General features: G+C 30.9%; 7 protein-coding genes and 1 long non-coding RNA gene across 11 annotated transcripts; 4 read left to right on the forward strand and 4 right to left on the reverse strand.

Moving 5' to 3' along the window:
* Window positions 1-734: 734 nt before the first annotated feature.
* Window positions 735-6,787, forward strand: PolD1 (DNA polymerase delta 1, catalytic subunit). Its single transcript, XM_089070500.1, has 14 exons — window positions 735-936; window positions 1,208-1,307; window positions 1,408-1,519; window positions 1,664-1,836; window positions 1,924-2,183; window positions 2,263-2,489; window positions 2,560-2,726; window positions 2,794-3,039; window positions 3,123-3,425; window positions 3,513-3,983; window positions 4,054-4,460; window positions 4,537-5,190; window positions 5,330-5,474; window positions 6,488-6,787. The coding sequence occupies exons 1-13, from the start codon at window positions 848-850 to the stop codon at window positions 5,424-5,426; spliced, it is 3,306 nt and encodes a 1,101-aa protein (XP_088926626.1). The 5' UTR covers window positions 735-847; the 3' UTR covers window positions 5,427-5,474; window positions 6,488-6,787.
* On the reverse strand, window positions 5,306-7,970 carry Arl1 (ADP ribosylation factor-like 1). The gene is made up of 5 exons (XM_011647522.3): window positions 7,811-7,970; window positions 7,568-7,667; window positions 7,080-7,196; window positions 6,827-6,938; window positions 5,306-6,679 (listed from the first exon to the last, which is right to left on the reverse strand). Exons 1-5 carry the CDS (start codon window positions 7,812-7,814, stop codon window positions 6,470-6,472), a joined length of 543 nt encoding a protein of 180 aa, XP_011645824.1. The 5' UTR covers window positions 7,815-7,970; the 3' UTR covers window positions 5,306-6,469.
* A 34-nt stretch (window positions 7,971-8,004) lies between these two features.
* On the forward strand, window positions 8,005-8,727 carry LOC148937875 (uncharacterized). Its single transcript, XR_016137896.1, has 2 exons — window positions 8,005-8,203; window positions 8,571-8,727. It is a non-coding gene; the product is annotated as an uncharacterized LOC148937875 (long non-coding RNA).
* On the reverse strand, window positions 8,630-9,852 carry LOC105432621 (small ribosomal subunit protein eS10-like). 2 transcript variants are annotated; one of them, XM_011647518.2, is made up of 3 exons: window positions 9,708-9,852; window positions 9,150-9,294; window positions 8,630-9,011 (listed from the first exon to the last, which is right to left on the reverse strand). In XM_011647518.2, exons 2-3 carry the CDS (start codon window positions 9,291-9,293, stop codon window positions 8,676-8,678), a joined length of 480 nt encoding a protein of 159 aa, XP_011645820.1. In that variant the 5' UTR covers window position 9,294; window positions 9,708-9,852; the 3' UTR covers window positions 8,630-8,675. The 2 variants fall into 2 exon arrangements, with proteins under 2 accessions (XP_011645820.1, XP_088926648.1); XM_089070522.1 differs by lacking the exon at window positions 9,708-9,852 and adding an exon at window positions 9,604-9,704.
* Window positions 9,853-10,291: 439 nt separating this feature from the next.
* On the forward strand, window positions 10,292-11,889 carry Spase22-23 (Signal peptidase complex subunit Spase22-23). Its single transcript, XM_011647515.3, has 5 exons — window positions 10,292-10,738; window positions 10,998-11,071; window positions 11,265-11,353; window positions 11,443-11,546; window positions 11,651-11,889. The coding sequence occupies exons 1-5, from the start codon at window positions 10,596-10,598 to the stop codon at window positions 11,778-11,780; spliced, it is 540 nt and encodes a 179-aa protein (XP_011645817.1). The 5' UTR covers window positions 10,292-10,595; the 3' UTR covers window positions 11,781-11,889.
* Window positions 11,565-13,618, reverse strand: Noa36 (zinc finger protein 330 homolog Noa36). Of its 2 annotated transcripts, none has more exons than XM_011647516.3 (6): window positions 13,478-13,618; window positions 13,241-13,411; window positions 12,917-13,148; window positions 12,650-12,814; window positions 12,495-12,572; window positions 11,565-12,393 (listed from the first exon to the last, which is right to left on the reverse strand). In XM_011647516.3, exons 1-6 carry the CDS (start codon window positions 13,595-13,597, stop codon window positions 12,155-12,157), a joined length of 1,005 nt encoding a protein of 334 aa, XP_011645818.2. In that variant the 5' UTR covers window positions 13,598-13,618; the 3' UTR covers window positions 11,565-12,154. The 2 variants fall into 2 exon arrangements, with proteins under 2 accessions (XP_011645818.2, XP_088926647.1); XM_089070521.1 differs by having other exon boundaries at window positions 12,917-13,144; window positions 13,237-13,411.
* Window positions 13,619-13,724: 106 nt separating this feature from the next.
* On the forward strand, window positions 13,725-19,292 carry mus301 (mutagen-sensitive 301). The gene is made up of 16 exons (XM_011647517.2): window positions 13,725-13,865; window positions 14,001-14,798; window positions 14,876-15,051; window positions 15,170-15,346; window positions 15,415-15,514; window positions 15,604-15,797; window positions 15,863-16,008; window positions 16,182-16,416; window positions 16,506-16,646; window positions 16,749-17,160; window positions 17,231-17,382; window positions 17,459-17,554; window positions 17,631-17,804; window positions 17,890-18,003; window positions 18,103-18,237; window positions 18,312-19,292. Exons 2-16 carry the CDS (start codon window positions 14,015-14,017, stop codon window positions 18,402-18,404), a joined length of 3,129 nt encoding a protein of 1,042 aa, XP_011645819.2. The 5' UTR covers window positions 13,725-13,865; window positions 14,001-14,014; the 3' UTR covers window positions 18,405-19,292.
* Window positions 19,048-20,817, reverse strand: LOC105432616 (uncharacterized). Of its 2 annotated transcripts, none has more exons than XM_089070519.1 (4): window positions 20,634-20,817; window positions 19,804-20,489; window positions 19,459-19,695; window positions 19,048-19,375 (listed from the first exon to the last, which is right to left on the reverse strand). In XM_089070519.1, exons 1-4 carry the CDS (start codon window positions 20,706-20,708, stop codon window positions 19,162-19,164), a joined length of 1,212 nt encoding a protein of 403 aa, XP_088926645.1. In that variant the 5' UTR covers window positions 20,709-20,817; the 3' UTR covers window positions 19,048-19,161. The 2 variants fall into 2 exon arrangements, with proteins under 2 accessions (XP_088926645.1, XP_011645816.2); XM_011647514.3 differs by having other exon boundaries at window positions 19,759-20,489; window positions 20,634-20,814.
* Between the last annotated feature and the right edge of the window lie 1,701 nt (window positions 20,818-22,518).

The following is a 22,518-nucleotide window of genomic DNA, read 5'->3' on the forward strand; positions in this document are numbered from 1 at the left end:
AAAGTATAAATATATTAATTGATTAGATTATCAAATTATTCTACAAAATTTCAATTCAAAGTTTCAAATATTGATTAGAAATTTTTTTGATAAGCGTGAGAAAAATTAATTAGGATCGCGGAAAAGAAACTATGACATCTTTGAGATTTAATATGTTTTCTTTAGAAAAGAATACATTAAATATTTATACTATTTATTAGACATTTAAATATTTTATTATTTATAAACTCTAATCAATATCTAATTGTAAAGCTGCTATAAACTTTGCGACTTGTCGTATTATATCTTCTTTAGAGTCTTTTTGCTGGAGCGAATGATAAATATTATAATTAAAAAAAACTCTAAACAAAATTAATGTTTTAAAGACATTGTACAGATGTCTTTTTAATAGTTTCTGAAAATATTTAAGACATAAAAATTAATGGATTCAAACTCTTCGCAACTTACAACATTTTCTGTCTGTGACGATGATTCCTCTCCATTAGCTATTTATGTTTCTAATCTCTTACTATCTGATAATTATTTATGTCCTATAAGGCTATTCACTAAATTCACTTTTAATTTCCTAATTCAATTTTTTACAACATCATAATATTCTCTGTACTTGTTTTTTATATTTATATCGATAATATCTATTCTCTTCTGTTATTTCAATCTCCATTATCGGCTGACTCATTCATGACTGGCTATTTTTATTATTTTATTGGTGGCAACAATGAAATTCGGGAAGCAGTGCAGCCAGTAAAGCAGCTAGTTGAGTTGCAAATCCACCAATAAAACGGAAACTGTTCCCGCCTTTACTAATCGTATTGAGAATCTTTACAGCTTCTTATTTTTATATTTTTGTATGAGTATCGTATTCACGACGAGAAACATGAGTAAAATAAGTCGAAAACCGTTTTCAACACCTTCAGCAGCAAAAAAACTCAAATATAGGTAATTTCGTTTTGCTAGTAAACTTGTTAACCTCTGTACTTCTGTCTTTGTTGTATCTCTTATTATTAACAATAGTTCAATATGATGCTGCTATGTTAATTAATACTTTTTTATCTTATTTAATTGAATGAATATTTTTGTCTTATGTCTTATTTAATAACTATTATATATTTTTTTTCAATAATTTTATAATATTAAATCCAAATATAGAATTGTTTTTATATAATATAATGAATTCTAAAATTTCTATGTTAATAATCTTGCCAAACAGAGATGACGATGATGAGAAACCTAGTTCGTTTGAAGCTGAACTGGCCGTTATGGATTTTGCAGATGATGATTTTCCAGATGAAACATTACTAATAGGAGAGGTATAAATATTTATGCAATATAGAATTTATTTTCTATCAATTATATTATTTATTATGATATATACTGATATATTATTTATTAATCATTTTCTTTGCACAGGGACCTGAACAGGAAAATACATCTGCAAAATGGAACAGAGCTCCTCCACCGTCTTTGAATCCACAAATTGATACATTAACATTCCAGCAAATTGAAATTGATCATTATATAGGTAATAATATATATATATTTTTTTTTCTTGATATCTATTTTACATAAAAAAGTGATCAATTCTTTCTGCCATTAAAAATATATTAATAATTTGATATATATTTATTAATATATATTAATATTGCAAAATTTATGGAATTTATAGGTAGACCCCTCCCTGGAATGCCAGGTAGTAAAATAGGACCTGTACCCATAATGAGGATGTTTGGTGTTACAGAATTAGGAAATTCTGTATGTTGTCATGTCCATGGCTTTTGTCCATATCTGTTTGTATCAGCACCACCAAATTTCACAAACAACCATTGCAGACCATTCAAAGTACATTTATCTTAACATTTATCTTTAACAAAAAATTATTTTGATTATTTTAATCTAAAATATAACATGAGACTTCCCTTAATATAGGAAGCTCTTGATCAAGCAGTAAAAAAGGATATGAAATCAAATCCAGATAACATACAAGAAACCATCCTAGCAGTAGAAGTGGTCTATAAACAATCAATGTATGGATATGGAGGACATAATAAATTGCCGTTTTTAAAAATTACAGTGGCTGTTCCAAAATTGATAGCACCTTGTAAGAGATTATTAGAAACAGATACAGTTTATACTGCGTTTAATTATCACTATAGAGCCTTTGAAAGTAACATCGATTTTGATATCAGGTAGATATAGCGATATCAGTCTTATTTATTGTGTTTTTATTAGAATTATATTAAATTTATACTTGTCTATTTAAACAAGGTTTATGGTTGACACATCAGTAGTTGGTTGCTCTTGGATTGAATTACCACCAGGAAGCTGGAAATTACGTGGCCAATATGGGCACATATTGGAACTAACTACTCGATGCCAACTGGAAGTGGATGTTGCATGGGATGCTTTTATATCTCATGCACCAGAAGGAGAATGGTCCAAAATAGCTCCATTTAGAATTCTCAGTTTCGATATTGAATGTGCTGGACGCGAAGGTAATTGTTGTAATCTTTTTCTTTAATTTTGATATTCTTTATTACATAAATATAAAAATCTTTCTTATAGGTATCTTTCCGGAAGCAAAACATGATCCTGTGATACAAATTGCTAACATGGTCATAAGACAGGGCGAGCCCGAACCGTTTTTAAGAAATATTTTCACTCTTGATACTTGTGCGCCTATCGTTGGTTGTCAAGTGTTGAGCTTTGACAAGGAAAGTTTAATGTTAGAGGTAAATTAATTAAAATATTAAATTTTTATTATATTAATTGTTTATTAATGTTATTTTCTTTTGCAAGAAATGGGCTGATTTTGTGCGTCAATTAGATCCTGACATTTTCACAGGCTATAACATAAACAATTTTGATTTTCCGTATTTAATTAATCGTGCACAACATCTTAATGTGAAAAACTTCAACTTCCTTGGTCGAATAAAGAATATAAAGTCTGTAATTAAGGATCATGTACTGCAAAGCAAACAATTAGGTCGTCGTGAAAACAAATCAATTAATTTTGAAGGAAGAGTTCCATTCGATTTATTATTAGTAAGAAAATTCATGAACATAACACGATTCTTTTTTCTTTTTGGATTACAATTTTAATAAAATTATAAATGTGTACTTTTCAGGTATTAGTTCGAGATTATAAATTGAGATCTTATACTCTGAATGCGGTATCGTATCATTTTCTTCAAGAACAAAAAGAAGATGTTCAACATAAAGATATTACGGGACTACAAAATGGAAATGCCCAAACACGTCGACGTCTCGCTGTATATTGTTTGAAGGACGCATACTTACCACTTAGATTATTAGACAAGCTAATGTGTGTTATTATCTATATGGAAATGGCAAGAGTTACGGGAGTGTCTATTTCTAGCTTATTAACTCGTGGACAACAAATCAAAGTCGTTTCACAACTTTTACGCAAGGTAGTAAATTTACATAGTAAATTTACAGAAAAAAATTATTTTAATATTGATACTTGATATGATAATTAAACATATTAATATTATCAGATCCGGGAAAAGGATTACTTGATGCCAGTGCATCAAGGCCATGGTACCGATGAGCAATTTGAAGGAGCGACTGTCATAGAGCCTAAGCGTGGCTATTACAATGATCCAATAGCTACCTTAGATTTCAGTTCTTTGTATCCTAGTATTATTATGGCGCACAATTTATGTTACACGACATTATTAACCGTTGCTAAAAAAAAGGAATTGAATATTGAAGAAGACCAAATTATTACAACTCCCAGTAATTCATTTTTCATTAAGAGTACCGTGAGAAAAGGAATTCTTCCAGAGATTTTGGAAAACCTATTGACAGCCAGGAAAAGAGCGAAAGCAGAATTAAAGCAAGAAACAGATCCATTGAAGCAAAAGGTACTCGATGGTAGACAATATGCTTTAAAAGTATCGGCGAATTCGGTCTATGGGTTCACGGGTGCGCAAATGGGAAAATTACCATGTTTGGAAATATCTGCTGTAAGTTATCAATATTCTTGAAACATATCTAAAATGAGTTTTGAAAAATATATCATGAATATAATTACAGAGCGTTACCGCTTATGGACGTACTATGATAGAACAAACAAAACAAGAAGTAGAGGATCACTTTCGCATAGAAAATGGATACAAAAACGATGCGATAGTCATATACGGTGATACTGACTCTGTCATGGTGAAATTTGGCGTGAAATCTATAGAGGATGCAATGGAGCTTGGTAAAGAAGCTGCCGATTATGTGACATCTAAATTTATCAAACCTATAAAATTAGAGTTTGAGAAAGTGTATTTTCCATATCTCTTAATTAACAAAAAACGTTATGCTGGTCTATATTTTACGAAACCTGATAAATACGATAAAATGGATTGCAAAGGTCTCGAAACGGTGCGGAGAGATAACTGTCCGTTGGTCGCGAACATGATGAATACCTGTTTGCAAATATTGCTTATTGAGAGGTACATTATTTCTTTCATCCCAGTCATCTATATTTATGTTATAGCTAAATAAAATAAACAATGTAATTCATTACAGAAATCCAAGCGCTGCCGTAGATTACGCCAAACAGGTCATTAGCGATCTTTTGTGTAATCGTATTGATCTTTCTCAATTAGTAATCACGAAAGAACTAACAAAGACTGATTACGCGGCGAAGCAAGCGCATGTCGAACTGGCGGCAAAAATGAAGAAACGAGACGCCGGAAACGCACCGAAACTTGGTGATCGTGTGGCATATGTATTTATAAGCGCAGCTAAAGGTGCTCCGGCATACCAGAAGGCAGAAGATCCTGTTTATGCGCTGCAGAATAGTATCCCAATAGACACGAATTATTATCTAGAGAATCAATTGGCGAAACCTCTTGTACGTATCTTTGAACCTATCCTCGGCGAGAAAGCAGAGTCACTTCTTTTGAAAGGAGATCATACACGCACGAGATGCATCGCTACATCACAAGTTGGAGCGCTCGCGGCTTTTACACGTAAAAAAGAAACCTGTTTGGGCTGCAAAGCTGTTTTACCGCCAGACAGAGAAGACAAGGCAGTATGTAAGCATTGCGAATCTCAAGAGGCTGAATTGTTTCACAATGAGTTGCAGGCCCAGCATAAACTGGAAGAGAAGTTTTCCAGATTGTGGGCAGAATGTCAAAGATGTCAAGGAAGTCTTCATCAAGAAGTTATATGCTCTAAGTTAGTTGTATCAATTAATAGAATACTCTTTCCAAACAAAGATATTTTCTTATAAATTAGCATTGAATTAAATATTTATGTTTGAGGAAAATAATGAATGATATGTGCACCAAAATATTATTTTCAAATATATTTTCAGCCGTGACTGCCCAATATTTTACATGAGGGTGAAATCTCGAATAGACATGGCTGCAAAAATTAAACGAATCCAAAGATTTGGTGTTCCGGAATGGTAAAAAAATGATTGCAATTTACATAGGTTTCATCTTGTAAAAGTTATTATTGTAAGTAGAAAAATTGCAATTATTCACGTATAATAAATTTAGTCAATGAAATAAAAATTTATTATGAAATAGTTATCTATATATTTCCTAATATATTAACAAAATTTATATATTAAAATTTAGTATATTCAGGAAAAATATAAATACGTATTAGAAAATATTAAAAATTTCCAACCATGGTCTATTATTTGATATAATACCGTCAAGAAGTCTTAGATAAAACTAGAACGCAATTCAGAGTGAAACTTACATATTTGTAAATATATTTTTTTTTAATACTAATGCAATTCTTTTTCGCGGCATAAAATTAATTTTATTTTATATACGTTGTATAACAACTTTTATAAATGCTAATTGTGTTTGTATCTTGTCTACATTCATTTTTATCTTAAATTCATTTTACTAATTATTGTACTGAAAAAAGAATATTTCATAGTTTGAGATACATCAAGATGACAGTATATTATGTATAGATATATGATCTCTAAATGTTTTGTAGTATTCTTGTTTTATGAGTTTGAACTTTTCCAAATATTTATTTTTGTTTGGTAATCGAGATGTATATTCGATCAATATACTTGTGTTCCCATTACAAATAATTTGTAATTCGATATCCGTATTAATATCAAATGAATTAAGCAAATTATCAATTATTTTAATCAAACAATTATTAACAAAGTTATAGCGATAGTGTATGATGTACCTATTAGTGCACAAAGTCTAAGTCGAAAAAATTCTCTAAGTTTATTTTAAATCGCTTATATAGAAAGATAAAACGATTTTCTTATCATCACATGTTCGGCGTTATGAAAAAGTACAATGGTTCCTCAAATAATCTCGCTGTAGATTGTAAAGAAAGAATATTTAAAATATAATTATAATAAATAAACAAAACATCGCATGCCAGCGGCAATCCGACGGCATATTCAGAGCGACAGTCGTATGACTAGTCCCCTTGTAAGGCTCGAATATAAATAACTGTGATGTAATATTGATCATTTTCTACTCTGTAGCGCATTCGACAACCAGTCCATGGCTTGATCAAGCCCTTCGCCTTTTGTCGCGGAAGTTTTGAATATTTGGAAAGTTCTATTTTTGAGAGCGTCCAACCCAAGTGCTTGATGGACTTCCGCGACACTAAGGCATCCCGCCATATCTTGTTTGTTCGCCAGTACCACCAAGATCGCGCCTTGTAACTCTTCTTCCTATTTATATATTATATTTAAATATAAAATACCTTCCAAATTATATATTTAAAAAAAAAAAACAATTTTAACATAAAACAGAAATAAAGAACTTTTTTATTTAAAAAATATTACAGGATTGTTAATTTAATAATCATTGTTACTTACTTGTAACATGAGAATTAATTCGTCCTTTGATATGCCTATTCTATCTCTGTCTGCTGAATCTACCACATAAATTATCGCATCTGTATTGGAATAATAACACCTCCAATATGGCCTGAAAGTAAACATAATTATTTAAAAGAGATATATAGAATGTAGATAGTAATATATGCATATGCATAATATACAATAGAAATCTAGATAGAAAGTTTTGTTTGTTAATTTTAAGGCCAACTTTTATATAAATTTGACATACCGTATACTCGTCTGACCACCCAGATCCCAAACTTGGAACTTTAAATTTTTATAAGTAACTTGTTCTACATTGAACCCTATTGTTGGTATTGTAGTTACCACTTCGCCTACCTGTAACCTATAATAAGAAATCAAAGAATTTTGCTTTCAATATGTTTCACAGTTTATATCAAATATGTTTAATTTTCATTAATACAACGAAAGTACGTTTGAATATTATTATATTGCAGAACTATTATAACTAGAATTATACAATATTTGTAATGTTTAACATATTGATATATAATTTTGCAGCAAAACAGGAAGAACAAAAACACATTTAAAAATGTTCCAGATATTAAGATAATTTCAACATAATAAAGATAAAAATGCTTCAAATTCAAATAAAACTAATTTTGATTTGTAAAAAAAGTGACCAATAATAAATGCATTTTATAAATACAAGTCATCATAGAGTCATTGAAATGAAAGAATTGTCAAACTGTAAACCTGTACAAAATCGTAGTTTTGCCGGCACCATCCAAGCCCAGGATCAAAATCCGCATCTCGCGGCTGCCGAGCAGGTTACGGAAATAACTGAGCAACCCACCTGTAATGAAATATCGTCAGAATCGCGAAGAACAACCTCGATTGAAGTAACATTGTGCATGAGAAGATTTTCTCTTCCTTTCTTTCTTTCTTTTTACAGAATAAATATACAATGCATGAGAAGATTACATTTTTTTGGCTTACCCATGTTGACGTATCGTTAACTCCAAATCATGCAGAGCGGTCCGATGTTTATTGTCAAATCTGATAACCATAAACGTGCCAAGTAACCGGGCCGCAAAACCCTCCTTCACTTTACATCCACGGTATACGACCTACTTCAATCGGTTTGCTCTCAGAGCTGCCAACACAATATCAAATGTATATACTATATATACAAATGTATATAATGTATGGTGATATCCACACATCTGTGAGCATGAACATACAGTACAACTAGCTGCAGAGAGAAGCCTAAGAATATATAGCCGGCTATATCGGTCTTTTTCGTGAGATTGTCAAAATCCTTTGTACACTATCGCCAATATATACATCTATTTTGGAATTATGTAGCTCATCTATTTTCCGATGCTGCCGGTAAAAACGTATTCTGATGCGTATCTACATAGTGCATCTACAATTTCATCTAATTCACTATAATTAATTAAGCAGTTTATAATTGGTCAATTTTCTTCATTAAATATATATAGATCTATATATATATTTATATATATTAGACTGCTTTAAGTTAATATTAAATTTGCTATATGGCAAATTTTTTGAACGTATTGATTGGTTACACGATTATAATTTCTAACAAGTTGAAATTTTGTGTTATTCTCTTCCTGTTGCTTATTGTGCATAGACCTTTAAATCTTTTTTACTGGAAAATGCGAAACGCAACAGTAATAATTTTCAATGCTCCAACATATATTAGACCATTTTTTTTATATACAATATGCAGCTCATACTACAAATATATCAACAAAAATATAGCGTATCAGGTATCAAAAAAGAAACATATTTTGTCTTTTAGAATATATTTATTTTACATTAAAAAAGAAAAATTTTATTGGAGGGCTTTTCCACGACCAAAACCACCACGGAATTCAAGATCACCAGTGCCTGCGCCAACATCAGCCTTTTTGTCACCAGTACCCGGAGGACCACCTGGACCTCGTCTGTACCCTGCACGATCTTCCGTTGGTCTCGAACCCTCGCTTCTAGTTGCAGCAGGTCTCGGTCTTGTAGTCTCAGACCTTGGTTGTTTTTTAAGGGTAGATGGTACAATTTCAGGTGGCAGATGCAAGTATCCACGTAGATATTCTATACCATCATTTGTCAGATACCAGTAAAAATGTCTCCAAGCAAATTGTTCCTTTACATAGCCTCTAGACTTTAAAGACTAAAAAGATAAACAAATAAATATACATAACATACATGCACTGTTAACTTTATATTAAGTTTATATTAAGTAATAACATTAGATAGAAATAAGATCTTACTTTATATGTAATATGAAAAAATTAGCAAAGATATTTACCTGCATAGCTTTAATAACTTGGAGATTGGGAATATTTTCCAATTCTGGATGTTTAGGTGCATGATAGTCCTTTTTTGCTACCATGACTCCCTCCTTAAAGAGGTACTCATAGATAGCCACACGATTCTTTTTTGGCATCAACATTCTGGATAACAATTAAAATACAATCTAATAAATTTATATGAATAAATATCATGACAGTTTAAAGTATAACAGAATATAATTTTGAAGGTTATGTTTCACAACAATATAAAAATCGATATTATGCAAGCGACTAATGCTTTGTTATCGAGATTATCATATTTCAAAGTTATATTTTGTGGATCTGCAATTATAAATTATAGAAAATGGATAAATTGTAGCCAATTTCCACGAAAAGAATGATGTATGAAATATATATAATAAATTCATAAATATTCTACAATATTCGTAAAAATTAAGCAGAATGAAGTACATTTCACTCTAGACAGATTATGGATTTTGATCAACTATCCACTTTCTCACAATTTTCACATAACAAATAGAATTAAAATGAATATTATAGAGAACAGAACATACTTGATGATTCTAACACGTGTCTCACTTCGGAAAGAATTAATAGTTCAAGCAGTTGCCGAATGATGTCGTGCTTTCTTTTAGGAAACAATCAACATATTTGGGTATGTTCTAAAATACACTGCTATATTGAAAAGCTATAATTTACGTGATGTATATATTCAGTAAATTTTGGAATACACTTTTGGACAAAATTTTCGCAAATCGACAAATTAGTTGATTGAGAAATTTACGATTGATCAATTTTTCCTTCATCCGAGATCTTAAATAAATTTTCAGAGGTACAATCTATTTCTCACATAATGCATTATTTATCTTTATTAAGTCTTGTGTTCACGATGCTAAAAGTCAATCCGAGATCTCGGGCGGAAAAAGAATTGATCAATCATATTGGTTAATTGACCGAATCATTCAAACGCAATTGATCAATTCTGTTTCCATCCGAGATCTCGGACCAATTTTTAGCATCGTGGACATGACTTTATTCACTATATGTTAAGGACAACATAATATCTGTATGCACTGGACGTTATTTCTGAACGCATTTCTGCGTTTTACGGAATCTATGAAACGGCTGTTATATTTTTTTTTCCATTTTTTTCTTTTTATAATTCGATGCGTTCCCAAATTCATCGAAAGAAAATATCTTAACTTTTCGTCGATACAATTTAAATCTCTCCCAAATACGAATACACGCTATTCGGCGCACGGCGTATGAATTCGTTTACGAACGTAAACCGGTGACTGTCACGTTGAACTGCTGACGTTGAAGATTGCGATCGAGAAAACAATGCGCATTGGTTAGAAAATCGGTCTACAAACAACTGTATCAGTTAGATCGCTTTAATTTAATCGGAACGCCAAGATTACCGACGACAGTGAGACACAACAATGCATACGTTCCTAACACGAGGAAATGCTATCTTAGCATATACGTTAAGTGTGTCGGCCTGCCTCACATTTTGTTGTTTCCTCTCAACAGTATTTATCGATTACAGAGCGAACGCAACGTTAAATACAGTTAAAGTTGTCGTGTAAGTATAACAACAAATGTATCAATTTATTATCTATCTATATATTGTACAATTTATTACATGATTTTACATTATTATATTTCAATTAAATCGCGTTTATGTTTCTGTCAGAGAATCCATATTGTACTTGAACGTGTTTTGAAAAGAAATTTCTCTAAATGGTTTAAATATCATATTTATTACTTATCTTGCTTCAACGTAACAGAAATTAATGTGTATTACATGTAATCTTGTATTTACAATGAATTTTGTTTTACAGAAAGAATGTACCAGATTACAGTGCATCGAGAGAGAAAAACGATCTGGGTTACTTGACCTTTGACTTGCAAACTGATATCCTTTTCATACAATATTATGCAAATATCATTGAAATTAAAAATATCTAGTTTGAATAAGTTCATTAAAATCTATTAATATAGTTATCAAATTATTAATAAAAAATAATTTGATAAAGATAGTTTTCTTTCTATAAAATAGCATTTATTAATTTATATATTTTGAATTATTTGCCTTACAAAATTTTTACATCTCACTCCATTGTTTAACTGGAATGTTAAGCAATTATTCTTGTACCTCACTGCAGAGTATCAGACAGAAAATAATGAATTTAATCAGGTATGTTTTTGGATTCATCTGTATATATATCCTTTCTTTTCCTGCTTGTTCTGTTTATGAATAAGACTTAGTGTTATTTTTATTAACAGGTAGTATTATGGGATAAGATAGTACTTCGTGGAGATAATGCTGTACTCGATTTCAAAAATATGAATACCAAGTATTATTTTTGGGATGATGGCAAAGGCCTCAGGTAGATATAATGAATTAGTTATTGTAAAACAATAAAATTTTTATAATCTTCATTAATGAATTTATACATGTTAAATATTTGTTATTTTTTGTTTTTCATTACAGAGGAAATAAGAATGTAACATTAACATTATCCTGGAATATTATTCCAAATGCTGGATTGTTACCTAGTGTTAATGCTCTTGGTTCTCATACTTTTGCATTCCCGTCTGAATACACAACGTTGCGTGTATAACACATTTTTTCAAATGTGTATGTGTTATGATTGTATATCACGTATGATTTTATAAGACTTATTTAAGCTGCATAAATTCATGTACAATAAACGTTTATTTCTTCACGATTATCTTATATTTCATTCTGTATACTTTATATATTATTATTTTAAGTGAATTATTCAATTTAAATATTGTGTATATTGTACATATGAATATTTAGGAATTGTTAATCAATTTGTATCTTATAAAATATTTCAATTCTTTTTGAAAATTTTTTTTAGTATTTGTGCGTGGTTAAATTTCTTCATTAATTGATGTTCCATTTACAATTATTACTATTTTATACATCTGTAAATATATGTTAAGCTTTATTTTTACTATCTGAAGTTTCTTATATTTTGGTATCTTTCTTTTCTTCGTCTGCATTTGATGCATCATTATCTTTATCATTATCGTCGTCATCATCTTCTACATCATCATTATCATCATCATCATCATCATCGTCATCATCATCATCATCATCATCGTCATCATCATCATCATCATCATCATAGTCGTCATCATCATCATCATCATCATCATCATCATCATTGGCATAACTGACAGTTCCATAATAAGATTCTTGATTTTCTACACAAAAGAAAAAATTTTTTTTAAAATATAATGAAATATAAATATTTTTTAGAATTTTCTAAAATCTATTTTATAGGAAATAGAAAATCTTGATTTACCATAACTATTATATCCGTTTTCATCATCAGATTCAGATGGACCACCTTGATTCTGTCTACCAAATTTATGACTCCTCGCTTTAAAAATAAAAAAAAAAATAAATGTATACAATAAATCTTTATAATAAAATAAGTACTATCTGAACAATGCTTACTGGACATGCTTAGATCCTTAGTCTGTGATGTCTCATAACTGCATTTTGGACAAGGGATAGGTTTATTTTTTTCATATTTAAAACCTTTTCTACGAACATGATCCTCACAATAGCATGTCTTACATCTGAGACAAGAGTACTGTCCCAAACGATTACATGATTGACCTGAAAATATTATTAACGACATTAAGACAATAAGTGCTAAAGAAAAATGCAATATCTCTTATATATATCTCTTATATATAATCTTATATATGTAATTATTACATTTAAAATTTTCTGCTTCCAATACTTGGCAAGATGCTTGATGCTCAAATTGATCATCTTCGCACAGGAAGCAGTCACAAAACGAGCATTTGAATATCCTTCCGCCATGATCCCAAACACCTCTCTCACATTCCTGACAAACAGCATCCATTAATGGACAGATGCAAGCGTGACTGGTGAGACAGCGTCTTCCATGGCAAACCCAAGCTTCGCAATAGTCGCATATGGCTCCCTGAAAGAAAAAGACACATTAAGTTTGCAATAACTTAGACAAATTTGAAAAGACGACCTGACAAAAGTAGACAGAAATATGGATTTACTTGCCACCATTCCTAATCCCGTAGTGAAGACTCCAGGATGACGCACCACGCAATCCCCTGTTTTCAACATACACTTCATCTTGCCACAATGCGCACATATCGGCAGTCGTTGGAGACTCTGGCAGAAGTAACAGAAGGCACGGCTCTTTTGCTTTTTGTTACATTTGTCGCACTCCTATAACGTGGACAAAATCGTCTTAGAAGTACGAGATATTCCTAACTGTGATTGACGAGTACTCACCATCACGGAGTTACAAGGAAATTTTGCCAAATCGATCTGTTCCTTGGCAGCTCTGATCTCCTTCTGCCGAAGCTTCTGCTTCTCAGCTTTTTTCCTCTGCCCAGTCTTTTTCTTCGGCATTTTGTTCTATTGACAAGGCACGTCCCGCGATAAACTCGATTACTTCCGTTATCTCAGAATGCTATGAGACCCGCGTGAGCCACACGCGAAAGATCGCAACAGGTTATGGCTGTAAACGCGCACCGCTCATGAAACTGGCGTGGTCAATATTACTATTTTCAATACCGCAAAATCTGAATGACAGCTGAATGATAGAAACATCTTTTTTTTTTTTAAGTTGGATTCCTCTCTGGAGAAATCCTTCCTCTGTCTAATATTCTATTGCAAGGTATGAAAATAATTGCCTAAAATAATTATTTTTTCCTTTAGCCGTGCTCCAGTTTAACGAATGGAATGAGATGTAGTAGCTAAAATAAATATAAGTAAAGCAAAAATTGCGGAGATTTTTAGAAATTTTTTTTAGAATTGATCTGCCAAATGGAATTAGCGGATGACAATAAGGAAAATCACGAAATATCTCTGAACAATAGCAAAAGGTCTGAGTCGTCGCACGCTGTTGAATCTTTATTATCATTGGACAATACATTATTGTGTAACATAGAACCTGACAATGGATTGTTCATCCATTCCGAAGAATCCTATGGATTTTCTCGGCAGTTTAGTGCCTCGGTGGTACCAGTTTTCAAAAATCAGACGCAAAATGTTGCAATCGATACAGCAGCTACATCACCCAGAGTGTCTCCCAATATAAATGAATGGCAAGCTAAAACTTTAATGAATCAAGTATTTGCTCAATTCGATTCTCAGAATGAGGAAGAAGTTATTCATGAGAACTGTAATAATATCAGCAGTTTAGATTTATTTAATACATTTTGCAAAGAGAACACAAATTCTGAATCAGTTAATATAAATCAAAACTTTGAAGAAATATCTTTAGATCAATTGCATAAAAATACATCGCATGAAAATTCATTAACAAATGCATCATGTTTGAATATAATAAACTTTGATGATAATATCTTGGAAGATGGTCCTTCTGAAAAGGTTGACAATAGAAAAGGTTCACCAATTTTAAAAGCCAAGCCTAGAACTCCAAATAAATGTAAGATCTTAAAAAAAAGACTGCGTTTAAACGATGCTGTGCCAATATCGAAAGAGACAAAAAATAAAACAGATTTCACAAATTGTTCTTCGTTTTATGATTTACCGAATACTGTAAAAAAATTTATGCAAGAAGTCAAAGGGATTTGTGAATTATATCGTAAGTTTGCAATTAAATCAAATTTAGAAATATGATTCTTTATATGATTCTTTTTATTGTATCTTCTTTTTATGTAGAATGGCAAGACGAATGTTTAAAGTTGGCTATAACAACTAAGAAGAATTTAATTTATGCTCTGCCAACAAGTGGCGGCAAAACTTTGGTTGCAGAGATATTGATGTTCAGAGAGATTATATGTAACAAAAAAAATGCCATTTTTATACTTCCATTTGTGGCTTTGGTGCAGGAAAAGGTGCTTTAAAATTTTTTAAATATTTTTCACCTTTTTTAATATTAAAATTAAAAATATTAGAACAAGAATTTATAAGATCTGGTATATACAATTAATTGAGTTAAATTTATGTATGTAGGTTCAATCAATGGCTATATTAGCATTAAAGTTAGGCTTTTTAGTCGAAGAGTATGCTGGCACAAAAGGACGGTATCCGCCAATTAAACGACGAAGGAAAAATAGCATCTACATATGTACCATAGAGAAAGCATTAGGACTTGTAAACAGTTTAATAGAAACGAAACGTTTAGCCGAAGTAAGTTGAAGCAATAATTGATTATTATACTCTCATATATTTAATAATGCAATAAAAAATTATTTTAGATTGGTATTATAGTTGTGGACGAATTACATCTGCTTGGAGAATCTGGAGGAAGAGGAGCCACGTTAGAAGGGCTTCTAACAAAGATAATGTTTTTCAATGGTAATTACAGATATTTAAATAAAATTTAGGAAATATATAAATATTTTCTAAAAAATTATTCTTATTTTAAAATTTCTAATTTTTTATAGATATACGTTTGATTGGGATGAGCGCAACAATCGGTAATTTAAAGGAAATCGCACAATTTCTTAATGCAGATACGTACACTCAAAATTTTCGACCAGTTAAAATAACGGAATATGTGAAATGTGAAAATTATACCTGGGTAGTCAATTTGAATAGTGAGGAATTATTAGTAGATATGAGCAACAATGATTATAAGGTGATCAAATTTTATTTCATAAAATTTTTTGTTAAACATTAAATTAAAAATTTTATTATAAAAAGTACGCAGATGACATAGCGATATTGGATCCAGACAGAATTGGAGGTTTGGTAATGGAAGTAATACCAAATGATTCATGCCTTATATTCTGCTCAAGCCGTAAAAATTGTGAAAATGTGGCTTTATTATTAACCAAAGTCTTACTTAAGTAAGATTTTATCATAATTATTTCAAATATTGCAAGAAATTATATACTATATATATATATATATATATATATATATATATATATATATATATATATACTTTATGTATAATAATAATGTAATAATGTAATATCTCCGACTGTATTACATATGAAAAAAATTTATAATGTTTTAGAAGTTTATATAATCACAAAATAAATGAGAAAAAGACTTTGTTAAATGCACTTAAAACTGAAGAAGGATTATGTCCCATTTTGCAAAAGACTATCAAGTTTGGTGTAGCCTATCATCATTCTGGTCTTACATCGGAAGAACGGCATTTGTTAGAAGATGCTTTTAGAGAAGGTACTCTATGTGTGATATGTTGCACATCAACTTTAGCGGCTGGTGTCAATTTACCAGCGAGAAGGGTAAATTATCAATATATTTCTCTCTCTTTCTCTCTGATAATGTAATAACTAATATCATTATAGCTATTAACAACATTGTCTTTCACTAGGTAATACTACGTAGCCCTTATGTCGGTAATCAATTTTTGAATTTAAGCAGATACAAACAAATGATTGGTCGGGCTGGTCGCGCTGGTATGGGAACTTTAGGAGAAAGTATACTAATTTGTAAAAAATCCGAGATCAGTAAAGTAATAATTTATAGAATAGATTAAAAGCTATTGTATTATATAAAATTGTGCATAATTAATCATCTTGAAAGCTAAGAAATTTACATTATATTCACATTACAGATAAAAGATCTTTTGACTTCTCAAATGGATGATTCGTTAAGTAGTTTATACATAGAAAATGATAGAGGACTCAATAATTTGATTCTAAGTGCAATACAGTTGAACATGGCAACAACCAGATCTGAATTGCATAAATTGGCTACTGCAACTTTGCTCAGTATTCAACAAGATAGAATAGGCGTTAATCTGAAGGCAATCACAGACGAAACAATAACAGCGTTAATAAAATGTGGTGTGATAAAAGTAAAAAATAAAGGTAGTAATACTGGTAATCCTAATATAACGATTGTCATCCCATCTCAAGAATCACTAAGCCCGAAAAATTTATCAGTTAAAAAGGGAGTAAAAACGATCACATTTACAAGTGAAATTGAGTTTCAGCTTTGTGATTTGGGACAAGCTGCAATGAAAGGTAGGAGCAATAAGCTTTTATTTATTTCTATTTTTTTTTTAAACTCAATTTCATAATAAATTTGTTATAGGGCCAATTGATTTAAAAACTGCATACACATTGTATGAGGATTTAAAAACGGCTCAAAAGCATTTAATTTTAATCGATAATCTTCATCTTCTATATCTCGTTACACCTTATGATTCTCAAATCACTCCTATTGGCAGTATTTATTATGATGTGGTAATATTATCTATATTTTTATATATAATGTAATATTATTAATATGTATTTTATAATATATTTTATATTATTTAAGATAATGGAACTGACTGAAAGTCAAATGCAAGTTGCTCGACTTCTTGGAATAACAGAAGCTGCGGCAAATAAATTACGTGATGGTATAATGCCTAAGGTCAGTTCGTTATCAAATAATTTAAATTCTATTTGAATTAATATTTCATCTAAAATAAAAATTTTAATGTGTACAGTCTGTGGAGAAAAGGGTAGTTAACAGATTTTATGTCACATTAATAGTACATGAATTATGGAACTATCATTCAGTTTATTTTGTTGCGGAGAAATATCAAGTTAATAGAGGCATTGTACAAAATCTTTTAAACACGGTCTCAATGTTTGCATCTTCCGTAGTTAGATTTTGCCAGGTAAATAAGTGAATTATTATTTTGATAAATATGATATAATAGATTCAACAAAAAATATATTTTTTATATTTTATTTATTTTTTAGGAATTACCAGAATTTTGGGCATTTACTGAAATGTTAAGTACATTCAGTAAAAAATTATCTTATTGTTGTCCATCAGAACTAGAAAAGTTGATGGAACTTCCATCAGTTAAAATAGTAAATTATTAATTTTATATTATTATATATATTCAAAAATATTTAGAAATTGAAAATTGGCTTTGTATAAGTATTTATTTTTATCATATTTTATTGTAGGGTAGAGCTCGTCAATTGTATAAAGCTGGTTATAAAACTTTACAATCCATAGCAAAAGCCAATCCCAAAGAAATACAGGAAAAAATACCATATCTAAATAATAAAATAACCGCGCAAATTATAGCTGCAGCAAAAGTAAGTTATATAGTATACTAATAATAAAAATATTTCTTGCATTTGTTATTCATTGGTTATCATAAATCTTACAGCTTTTAATATTACAAAGAGCAGAAGATTTAAAAGATGAGTGTGAAGATATTTTAGATGGTATAAATATAAGTCAAATAGAAGTAGATATATAAACTTTAATAATAATAATTTAAGACATTTTTTCTAAAATAAAGTTATATAAATTTTGTACAAAATTAAATTTAATTTCAAACTAAAGAAAATATGAAAAAAATTAAATTATCAAAATATTTTCTAAAGACGAATTTAATTAAATGTAAAATTTGAATTATGTTTGTATAGACAATTTGAAACAATCTGTTATTAAATATTTATTAAGTATTATGTATAGTACCAATTAGGAAAGAAAATAAATTATTACTTTATTATAAATATAACTATATTTTTATATGTAAATTGTAAATAATACACATTATTATTATTATTATTATTATTATCGTTTTTTTAAATGACTCGACAAACTCTGAATTCAGTGTTGAATCCAGCTTTCTTATATTCCTATGTATATTTTGATTTTGTAAAAGATTGATTGAAGAGTTTAAGTATTAATTAAAGTTAAAGTTAAAGTATTAATGAGATAAATGATAATTTAATTCCGAAAGCCAGATATTAACATCTAATATCTTTTATCTCTTAAATTATAATTTGTGCCTAATGGAGCAATGTGTTTCAAAGAATAGCATATTGTTTAAGCAGGCACATATAGCAATCTTCCAATACTGTTTGATATACTTAAAAATAATGGTAATATCAACATGATATGGAATATATTTATTGATAAGATTTAGTTTATAAGAATATTTTTTTACATAAAACTTTATTGTATTTTACATAAAAAAATAAAATATGAATGAATATTATAATGAAACATTATCTTTTTTTGTATAAACATGATTTCAGTGTAATTTGAGGAAGATTCTTCCTTTTTATGCTTATATCTTCTTCTTTTTTGAAATCCATAAAATAAAACAAGTTGTGAGACAAATCTTTCCATGTATTTCTGAAGCCATAACTACGCAGCAGTTTTATAAAATTTCCTATATCCTCAAATCTGCTTTCAACTTCAGCTATTTTTAAAATACCACTAAATTTATTGAAACAAAAGCATTAATTTCTCATGTTATCCTTGTTTTAATCAAGAGTATCATTGTTACTTGTTTTACTTACTTGTTTTTAAGAACTCTATTAGCTTCTATTATATAATCATTAAGATTAGATCCCATTAGAGAAAGACAAAACACAACCACATGAACGCTGTTCATTAATAATGGAGTATGAGCCATATCACAAGCCTTAACTTTGTCATTTAGAGCAATGAAATCAAACGAATGTACTGTATGAGGAATGGATGCAGCAAGTCGTGCTTCGCCACATCCAAAATCAGCAATCACACTGTCAATTGGCCTGTAATTATTAAAATATTGTAGTTTGTTATATACAAATTTTTCTTTAAAAAACAATACAAACAATTTTTTAATCGATGATATTAAAACATCTAATGGATTTACTGGCCACTGTTCAAGCTGCTGTTTATATCCCGCATGATAAGCTTTAAAAGCATCAGGATCTTCTTTAAAGTAACGCTTAGATTCTGAGCTATCATTGTTGTACAGTGTCTCATTTATAAATCTAAACCTAGATGCTCTCAACTGTGTCATCATTCTTTCCCTCAATGTAAGTGGTTGCACAATTTGCTTCGTTTGCAACTTGTTAGTGAGCATTTTTTCTAGTTGATTGACTTTTATCTTATGTTTGTTCAGTTTTAATATCTTGTTAGGTTTTATCTGCTGTACTTCGGTTTTATCTGATTTATTTGCAAATATTTGCAATTTTTTATTCTTTTCCTTGACAGACTCACCGGCTCTTACAACATTCTTATTTGTATTATCAAGATTCACATCCTGTTTTCGTCTTTTATTTCTCTTTTTGCTTTTTGTTTTACTATCTGTGTTAATTTGTACTTTTTGTAATATCCCTGGTGGTTTCTTATCATTTTTTGAATGTCTTGTTGGAATATTTGACTTATCTATATTTTTTACATCAAATTTATTCCTAGAACCATCCTTTCTTCTCTTTTTTCTGTTTTGTGTACTTGTAGATACCGTTCTTGCAATTTTGTTAGCTACATTTAATCTCTTTAAATCATTTCTATATGTGTCACACAAAGATCCTTTATTATCTTTCCTTTTGCTGAATTTCTACAATGAAAATGACAGAAAGATCTTACATACACAAAACTTATAAAATTAAAGAATGGAGATTCAATTTTCGTTGAATATTATTATATTGAAAAATTATTATATTATGCTAAGAAATTAAGCAAGAACTATATGGTTAGATACCTTTACAATGGACTTTTTTATACATTTTACAGCAGGCACTTCCTTATCCTGCAAAGATTTTTTAAATTTCGCCATTATTTTGTTACACTAAATAATTATAACTTTTTAACAAAATCGGCACGTTGTTCTCATATAACCTATGAACGATATGTTAAGGTAAGAGCATGCGCATAATACATGATGCATAAGAAAATGAACCAATCAGAGTTTTTCATTTTTATTGTATGGATGACACGGAGACTTTTATGCAAAAGTCTAAACTTTCGCCCTAAAAAATCATTATCCGAAATGTAGTAAAATAAAAATTAACTACATGTCAATATATATATGTCAATATATATATATATATATATATATATATGTATGTCCAGTAGAAGCTCTAAAAAAAATAAAAAAAAAAATTATACGTGTCATAACTTTTGAAGATTTCTTCAGAAATATGGAAAGTCAAATTTCAAAGTTTAAACTGAAATCAAGAATAAAAAAAGGATTAAAAACTAATTATTGCAAATGATCTCCTTTTTAGCTGACTGAGATGAAATCTATTATATAATAAATATAGTAAATATTCAATTCTAAAGTAATCTGCTCAGCTTCAATTTTGATAAAATTATATCTATAAGTAGAAAGAATTTAGTTAAAAAGAACGGGACATAATGATAGAAAGAGAGAGAGAGAGAGGGAGAGAGAGAGAAACAAAGATAATTTGATAATTTGATTTCAAAGATAATTGAAGAATATTCATGTTATTAATAATTAAATGTTCGGAGTAAACGTTAAGTTTATTTTAGATATTATTAAAAGAAGTCTTTCTTAAACGTCCTTCTATAAAAATAAAGATTTGAAAATTTGATAATTGTTGTTATATGATAAACGGAGTATTAAAATTATGTGCACGAGTTATCAACGTCCATAATGACGTGATTCTTGCCGCGTGCGGTAGATGGCGCTACAGTTGCCTTTTCGCCGTCGTCGAGCATAGGCGACTATGTCGGGTCTTCTCTCAGTAAACAATATGGCCGGTTCATTGTGGTTCGCGTGTTATGTCGTCCTCGCCGTGTTCGCCGAGTGCCGTCGTCCGTGCTGCGAGCAGGACTAGTCGTTCACGGTAAGTAACACCTTCGTAATTGAGCAACGTGTATCCGTCGCAAACGCGGGGGAAGAACGTCGGTTTCGTGGCCGGTGTTCGTGACGTGACGTGACGTGACGCGACGCGCGCGCGTCGCTTTTGCCGACAATTCGCGATCGAGAGGAACGCTCACGTTTTCGGGTCGGGGGAGAAAAGGAAAGAGAAAAAAAAAAATGAATGAGTTGTCGACACGATCCGGAACGCGTCGACGCTTTTCGTCGCGTCGGGCGTGCTGTCAACGTCTCGTCGCGACGGTAACAGGTGTCGGCGCGACGGACGCGAGTGCGCCCACACTCGCGCACGCGAATCGAACGATTAGAAAAAGCGAGACGTCACGCTTTCTGCGAATTCGCGAGCCGTTCTTACGTGAATTCACCTTCGATGGGCGGCTGGCGTGTCCACCCACCCGCTCGCTCGCCTGCTCGTTCGCTCGCTCGCGCTTTCGTTATTCCGGGCGAACTTGGCTGCAAGCTCCATTTTTTGCGCGCCGCCCGGCGACGGCGCGCGAGAGACGCGCGAACTCGCGTGGCCGCCGAAGCAACAGGTTTTTTGTACCGGGAAACCTTGCGGCTACGACGATGACGACGACGACGACGACCTCTTCTTCTTCGTGTCGTCGCGAATCTCGAGCCAAGATTTGTAATCGTGCTTTCTTCATCCGCGGTTTATCGGTTGATCGCCATTGGACTGCCAACAGATTTTGAGATCTGCTGGAAGAAAGGTACGATGGACCGTATCGAAAAGTTGCATCTCGTC

This window comes from Pogonomyrmex barbatus, unplaced genomic scaffold, assembly GCF_055798465.1.
Source record: "Pogonomyrmex barbatus isolate J1 unplaced genomic scaffold, ASM5579846v1 scaffold10, whole genome shotgun sequence".
NCBI classification, from domain to species: Eukaryota; Metazoa; Arthropoda; class Insecta; order Hymenoptera; family Formicidae; genus Pogonomyrmex; species Pogonomyrmex barbatus.

Excerpts from the sequence above, each read along its gene's own strand:
- PolD1 (XM_089070500.1), top strand. The coding sequence starts at position 848 with ATGAGTATCGTATTCACGACGAGAAACATGAGTAAAATAAGTCGAAAA. Across the intron at positions 1,837-1,923 it reads ACCATTGCAGACCATTCAAA|GAAGCTCTTGATCAAGCAGT; the intron begins GTACATTTATCT and ends CCCTTAATATAG. Across the intron at positions 2,490-2,559 it reads TGAATGTGCTGGACGCGAAG|GTATCTTTCCGGAAGCAAAA; the intron begins GTAATTGTTGTA and ends TCTTTCTTATAG.
- Arl1 (XM_011647522.3), bottom strand. Across the intron at positions 7,197-7,567 it reads AAAACTACGATTTTGTACAG|GTTACAGGTAGGCGAAGTGG; the intron begins GTTTACAGTTTG and ends TTCTTATTATAG. Across the intron at positions 6,939-7,079 it reads GGTGGTCAGACGAGTATACG|GCCATATTGGAGGTGTTATT; the intron begins GTATGTCAAATT and ends GTTTACTTTCAG.
- LOC105432621 (XM_011647518.2), bottom strand. The coding sequence starts at position 9,293 with ATGTTGATGCCAAAAAAGAATCGTGTGGCTATCTATGAGTACCTCTTT. Across the intron at positions 9,012-9,149 it reads AAGTTATTAAAGCTATGCAG|TCTTTAAAGTCTAGAGGCTA; the intron begins GTAAATATCTTT and ends TTATCTTTTTAG.
- Spase22-23 (XM_011647515.3), top strand. The coding sequence starts at position 10,596 with ATGCATACGTTCCTAACACGAGGAAATGCTATCTTAGCATATACGTTA. Across the intron at positions 10,739-10,997 it reads AATACAGTTAAAGTTGTCGT|AAAGAATGTACCAGATTACA; the intron begins GTAAGTATAACA and ends TTTGTTTTACAG. Across the intron at positions 11,354-11,442 it reads AAAATAATGAATTTAATCAG|GTAGTATTATGGGATAAGAT; the intron begins GTATGTTTTTGG and ends TTTTATTAACAG.
- Noa36 (XM_011647516.3), bottom strand. The coding sequence starts at position 13,597 with ATGCCGAAGAAAAAGACTGGGCAGAGGAAAAAAGCTGAGAAGCAGAAG. Across the intron at positions 13,149-13,240 it reads CTACGGGATTAGGAATGGTG|GGAGCCATATGCGACTATTG; the intron begins GCAAGTAAATCC and ends TTTTTCTTTCAG. Across the intron at positions 12,394-12,494 it reads AAACGGATATAATAGTTATG|AAAATCAAGAATCTTATTAT; the intron begins GTAAATCAAGAT and ends TCTTTTGTGTAG.
- mus301 (XM_011647517.2), top strand. The coding sequence starts at position 14,015 with ATGGAATTAGCGGATGACAATAAGGAAAATCACGAAATATCTCTGAAC. Across the intron at positions 15,515-15,603 it reads AAAGATAATGTTTTTCAATG|ATATACGTTTGATTGGGATG; the intron begins GTAATTACAGAT and ends AATTTTTTATAG. Across the intron at positions 15,798-15,862 it reads TGAGCAACAATGATTATAAG|TACGCAGATGACATAGCGAT; the intron begins GTGATCAAATTT and ends TATTATAAAAAG.
- LOC105432616 (XM_011647514.3), bottom strand. The coding sequence starts at position 20,708 with ATGGCGAAATTTAAAAAATCTTTGCAGGATAAGGAAGTGCCTGCTGTA. Across the intron at positions 20,490-20,633 it reads TAAAAAAGTCCATTGTAAAG|AAATTCAGCAAAAGGAAAGA; the intron begins GTATCTAACCAT and ends TTTTCATTGTAG. Across the intron at positions 19,696-19,758 it reads ATATCATCGATTAAAAAATT|GCCAATTGACAGTGTGATTG; the intron begins GTTTGTATTGTT and ends TAATAATTACAG.